This window comes from Ciona intestinalis, unplaced genomic scaffold (genome assembly GCF_000224145.3).
Source record: "Ciona intestinalis unplaced genomic scaffold, KH HT000159.2, whole genome shotgun sequence".
In the NCBI taxonomy this organism is placed as follows: Eukaryota; Metazoa; Chordata; class Ascidiacea; order Phlebobranchia; family Cionidae; genus Ciona; species Ciona intestinalis.
In genome coordinates, this window is record NW_004190481.2 from 107,614 (window position 1) to 113,970 (window position 6,357).

General features: G+C 35.1%; 1 protein-coding gene across 1 annotated transcript in view; it reads right to left on the reverse strand.

The window, feature by feature from the left end:
- The window catches only part of meta5 (Ci-META5), a 12,703-nt gene extending 6,856 nt beyond the window's left edge, over window positions 1-5,847 (reverse strand). Inside the window, exons 1-8 of the mRNA XM_026839133.1 lie at window positions 4,891-5,847; window positions 4,388-4,488; window positions 3,546-3,635; window positions 3,135-3,249; window positions 2,431-2,550; window positions 1,638-1,730; window positions 966-1,071; window positions 293-441 (exon numbers count right to left, since the gene is read on the reverse strand). Coding sequence (XP_026694934.1) covers window positions 293-441; window positions 966-1,071; window positions 1,638-1,730; window positions 2,431-2,550; window positions 3,135-3,249; window positions 3,546-3,635; window positions 4,388-4,488; window positions 4,891-4,948 — 832 coding nt within the window. The 5' untranslated portion in view covers window positions 4,949-5,847. The remainder of the gene's footprint in view (window positions 1-292; window positions 442-965; window positions 1,072-1,637; window positions 1,731-2,430; window positions 2,551-3,134; window positions 3,250-3,545; window positions 3,636-4,387; window positions 4,489-4,890) is intronic.
- Window positions 5,848-6,357: the final 510 nt, after the last annotated feature.

Sequence of the window (6,357 nt, forward strand, 5' to 3'; positions counted from 1 at the left end):
GGCAAAATGGGACACATTTTCATTCTATGTTTTCGTCTCATTTGGTAATAAACAAAGAACTTAAACTAGGGTGGGAGAAGATGGGACACCTTTAGCACATAATATCTAAATATCCTGATCATATTTAAAACAACTAACAACGGTCTATGAGAGTCGTGAAGATACGGTTTTATAATTCTTTAAATGTTTTTTGTTTACTACCAAATGGGACGAAAAAATATAATTAAAGGACGTCCCATTTCCCCCACCCTAATACTATATAGTTTTTTGGCGTCTATACAATTATCTATACCTGGTGGGGAGAACGAAAGATTGTTAACGAAGGTGATGAGGCCAGGTTGTGTTTTTCTGTCCTTTAAATTTGATACCATTGGATTGACTCTATTACCACGGAAGCCGACCACGCCGATTTTAGTATCTGTACTTCCAATGCTAAACTTTCTGCAAAAATATGACCAAGGTAAAAAATGAATGCAACTTGCTTTATTCTCGGGAGGACGAAAATGATAGTCGTTCAACACGGGTGTTTTGTTTCATACACCTTGTGCCAGCTTACGAGTTACCATGTGTGTAACTTTGTGGGTGATTATATTATTGCGTTTTTTGTCTGGCTGATAAATTAGAGAACCCATTACATATAAGCCCACAATGGTAGCAGAGACGAGCCTTGAACCCATCACCTCTATAGGTTAGAGGCCAGCGAATTATAACCACTAAAAAAGACGCAAGGCTTTTTAAGAATTTATCACATGGCAGGCAAACGAGCCGTTTATGTTTAATTATTACCAAGTTAAACCTTAAATAGAAACAAAACTGTGCGTGAACTCGAAACGTAAAGTGGGACATTTATCGTTTTATGGCAGGCAAACTACAAAAACAGCATATTTTTGCATAACCTACATAGAGTCGTAAAATGCCAGTGTGTTTCGGCTCTACTGTTTTATAAACATTAAGTACTAAATTACCTGATCACGGCGGCAGATATTTCTTTCAGTGTCTGCACAGAAGAGGCACTAGTGCTGATTTCGATAGCGAAAACCACATCGAGAACAGCATTTTGTGGACAAAGAGCTGGAAATGATATATAGTAGAGTGGGGGAAGATGGGACACCTTTTTAATCTATTTTTTCCTCCAATTTGGTAGTAAACAAACATTAAACGATTTTTTATAAAACTTTATCCTTACGGCTCCCGCAGACCGTTGTTAATTGTTTAAAACACGATCAGGATATTTGGTTATTAGGTGTGAAGGTCTCCCATCTTCCCCCACCCTACTGTGTCTTTTAATATATTAAAAGGCAGACATAAAAAGGCGATCTATTGGTTAATTCTAATAACTAAAATAATATTATTAATATCTTTTATTTGGTACTTTGGTTACATTAGTGAAGACTTAAATATTTTAAAGGAAAAGTTATTGGTATGATTTTAGTTAAAACGTATTTTCTTCCAATAAAATGTAAATATGTTTGTAACTGTAAGTGTGTTTTAACCACTGTTGTTTTGTCGCTATATCCTGTATTTTCGTTAAAAATATTTCTAAATCTTCGCTACCGTAATCGAAGAGAGAAAAATATTAAAAATGTTATATTATTATATAACTAACACAAGCTTAAAGTGTTATATTATATGCTTACGTATACAACGTGGTCCTCGGTTGGTAAATGAGGCACCAGTTCTGGCAGAGTTAAGTTCGCATGTGGTGTGTGTGGGACCCTCGGCATAAAAACCTGGATGAGATAAAAATAATGATATAGTAGGAGTGGGGCAAAATGAGACACATTTTTGTTTAATTTTTTCGCCCAATTTTGTTGTAACTAAAGAACATTCAAAAAATTATTAAACCGTATCGTCACGACTCACATAGACTGTTATTAATTGTTTAAAACGCGATCATCAGAATATATTTGGATATTATCTTATAAAAAGTAACATTTTTGGTCCAGCAATGCTAAAAACACGTTTCATTAAAAAGTTGTATAGGATGGGGGGAGACGGGACACCTTTAGCACATAATATCTAAATATTATAATCATGTTTTGAACAATTAACAAATGTCGTGAGAATACGGTGTTTTAATTCTTTAAATGTTCTTTGTTTCTTATCAAATGGGACGAGAAAATATAATTAAATGATATCCCAACTTCCCCCACCCTACTATACTGCTTGTAGCATTAATCTATATTTTGAGCCGTTTCACATACGCCTAAAATGTATATATAGTAGGGCTGGGGAAGGCGGGACACCTTTAGCACATAACATTTAAATATCCTGGTCGCATTTTAACAGTTTACCAACTGTTTATGGTAGTCGTGAGGATAGGGTTTTACAATTCGTTGAATGTTTTTCGTTTACTCCCAAATGGTACGAGAAAATAGAATAAAAAGGTGTCCCATCTTCCCCCGTCTTACTATACATTGAAAATCTTACCTGAATTGCATTCGAACCAACATTCAGTGCCTGGTATTAGATTGTCATCAGGATTGGTGCAGCTCTTTGTCCCATTTCCTGGAGCTGGAACAGGTGTGCACTCAGGTAGCTCAGTGATTTCTGAAAGTCATTTTAAAAGGTTTGATATGCTGTGTTATAAATATAAAAGTATCTGTTTATAAACCATATGTGTATGTATACACCTCATACTCAAAGTTTGGTTTTAAAACGGTTTATGTGAATCAACAGGAATCTACTGTCTTATATTGAATTAATGTATGTATCTTGATTTATCTTCGCGCGGCTGAAAAACGGTGGTCGTTATAACACGGGTGTTCTGTTTCATACACTTCGTGCCTGCTTACGAGTTACCACGTATGTAACTTTGTGGGTAATCACTTTTTCGATTTTATTTGTGGGTGATCACTTTTTTGATGTATGGCTGATAATTTAGACAACCCATTAGTTACCACTGAAGGCAATTGTCGTTAAGTGTTTTCACATAGGCACACAATGATGGCAGGAAAGAGCCTTGAACCCAATACCTCTGGGTTAAACGAAAGCGCGCTAACCAACTGTGCTTCGACGCCACACATACACAGCATACGCACAACAACGATAGCAGCGAGCCTTGAACCCATTACCTCTGGGTTACAGTCAAGCGCGCTAACCACTTTGCCACGTCAAAAAAACTTCCAACTTACCCATACAAGGATTATCAAACGCCTGGTTACAATAGTCCTCATCACAACAGCAAGTACACCTGTTAGGAGTATGAGACGCAGTTGTTCTGAATGGGACTCGGCATTGGGTTGGGTTCTAAACAAAATTAAAGGAAAATATTTAATTTTTTCCGTCATGTTTATGATATTTACTTGGCCTAAAAAAAGGAAGTTAAAAAAAAATAAAAAGTAAAAAATGTTGTCACCAAATTTCTTTTTTAAAACAAAATTAAAAGTAATTAGATTAATTTAGAGTTCTTTCTTTCATGTTAAAGCTACTAACCTGGCCAAAAAAAAAGTAATTTAAAAATTTTTTTTTGGAAAAAAAATATGATTTGTTTTTAAATTAAGTGGATTTATTGGAATTATTTCAGTTGTGTTACTGACACTTACTTGTCCAACTTGTACAGTGCATGACTGAGTCCTACTATTTTCCTTGCATCCCATAGTTAAAGTTGTGGATTGAAATTCGGCGTAACATACCTTATAAAAATTGTAATCAATGTAAAATTGATATAAAATAAAATTTTGATAAAACTTCTGTTTCTAAGGCACATCTTCAAGAAATTAATTTTGTATTTTCGACTTCATACACCTCGTGCCCATTTTTGAGTTACTACGTATGAAAATTTTAGTTGATCTTTTTTGTGAATGAAAAATTTTAACAACCCATTAGTGACCACTGGGTTGAAGCAACTGCTGTTAAGTGTTGTTATCGTGGACATTCACGCACACAATGGCAGCGGCAAGCAGTAACTTTTGGGTTAATACAATATGTTGCACTACAGCAAACTTAATATTGTCGAGTGGGGAAGATGGGACACTATTTTAATCTATTTTCTCATCCCATTTGTTAGCAAACAGCGATAACTTAAAGAATTATTAAGCCGTATCCCTACGACTCTCATAATGACATAGACCGTTGGCAATTGTTAAAAACACGATCCGGATATTTAGATATTCTGTGCTAAAGTGTCCCATTTTCCCTATCCTAGCATTTCCCATAATTTCCCACCTTATGCTACTATATACATTAGAGTGGGAAAGATAGGACACCCTTTTATTTTATTTTCTCGTCCCATTCGGTAGTAAACATAGAAAATATATAAACACTTTAAAACCGTATCCTCACGACTCCCATATACTGTTAGTAATTGCTTAAAACACTGTCAGGATATTTAAAAATATGTGCTAAAGGTGTCCCATTTTCCCCATCCTACTATACATCTACTTACATCAATAGGTTGTTTGCAGGTTATTTGTCTTCCTCGATCTAAACAATCCAGAAAATTTCTAGCGTTTTCACAAAACCAGCATTTCCGAAGCCCACCTTGTCCTGAGAGAATGAATGAATGAATGAATGTAACTTGCTTTATCGTCGCGTGGCCGGTAAACGACAGTCGTTATAACACGGGTGTTGTTTCATACACCTCGTGCCAAATTAGGTAATTCTGTTTTATGTATGGCTGATAATTTGAACAACCCATTAGTGACCAATGAATTGGAGCAATTGCCATTAGGTGTCTTGCCCAAGGACACATATATACGCGTAAAAGGGTAAGTAGAAGCAGAATAAACGCTAGAAAATACACGAACTGTATTTTTGCCAGCCAACTCAAATTAATTCCGAGTATTTTCTAGATGTCGGTCGACTAAATTCCTGTGCATTACTGATTTTAGAAATTAAACGTTAAAAAGAAAATGGACGTTAAAATAGAAATTGTATAAACGAACTTACCTGCTACCATAGATATAGCAAAAATTGCCAAAACCGAAATCTTCAAAAAAGTTGTCATCGTTGTACAGTTGTTGATATGTTGTATCAAAACGTTGATGGTTGCTGTTCTGATTTGTTGCGCTTATATATTGTATTGAATTCAAATGAAGAATCCGCTTTGAATGATAAATTAGCTTAATTATGCAACCCGTCGACCGCCGCTTATTTGCGTAGTGAATTGGAATATTTTAATTCAATGATGGATGAGGTACGTTGCAAGATTCGAACGCTGCAAAAAGCAATATGCAAATACGCCGGTGCATTTACTGCTGCTGTATTGCTGTATTGCTGCATTAAACTGCACATACTGCCTCTGTATGCAATTATATGATTAAAAAAACCAATCCTTTTAAAAGCCGAATATTGTACGGGTCGCGTCCTAACGCACGCGTTTGTTTCTATTAAAGGTTTGATATGACAAAACTTCGACATAAATGGCTCGTTTGTCTGCTAGGTGTAGCGACCACGCTAATTTTTTCAATTTAATGTGAATATGTTTTTAACTGTAAGCGTGTTTTAACAACTGTTGCTTTGTCGCTATATTCTGTTTTTTCGTTTAAAATATTTCCAAGTCTTCGCGACCGTAATCAAACACACAAATAAAGTTATTATTTTTATTTAAACTATATGCTCCAGTTTCATTACATATAAAAGCATGAAAACTGATTAAATTAAGAGTCTCCATCGATTTTAAATAAACTATTCGATAAATTTTAAAAGGAATCAAGCGTTTATAGCTTAAAAATTAGTCGTTCAGGCAAAATATGTAAATATTTATATTGTACTGTAGGGGAAGACCGGACACTTTTAGCACATAATATCCAAATATTCTGATCATGTTTTAAATCGTTAACAGTGGTCAATGGGAGCCGTGGGGATACGGTTCTATAAGTCCTTGAAAGTTTTTTGTTTACTACCAAATGGGACAAGAAATATAATGAAATAGTGTCCCATTTTCCCCACCCTACTATATGTAAAAATCATCATTAATATATAGTTAAACAATGACGCATAAAGTTACCTATGGGATAACTTTGGAAAACACCATGCGTGTTAAATCTAACACCGTTATTTCTGTCATAGCTACTACCATCGGGCGTGTATGTGGTCAAAATATTCCCAGTGGTTACTAATCGATTGACAAATTTATCAGTATTACATAAAAAATTGAAAAAATACCAAAAAAATAATTACCCTCGAAGTAACATATATACTCGGTAACTCGTAAGCTGAAACAGAATACCTGTGTTATAACGACTGTCGTTTTCCGGTCACGAGGATAAAGTATGAATGAATAAATGAATGTAACTTACTTTATCCTCGCATGGCCGGAAAACGACAGTCGTTATAACACGGGTGTTCTGTTTCATACACCTCGTGCCAGCTTACGAGTTACCATGTATGTTACTTTGTAGGTGATTATTTTTG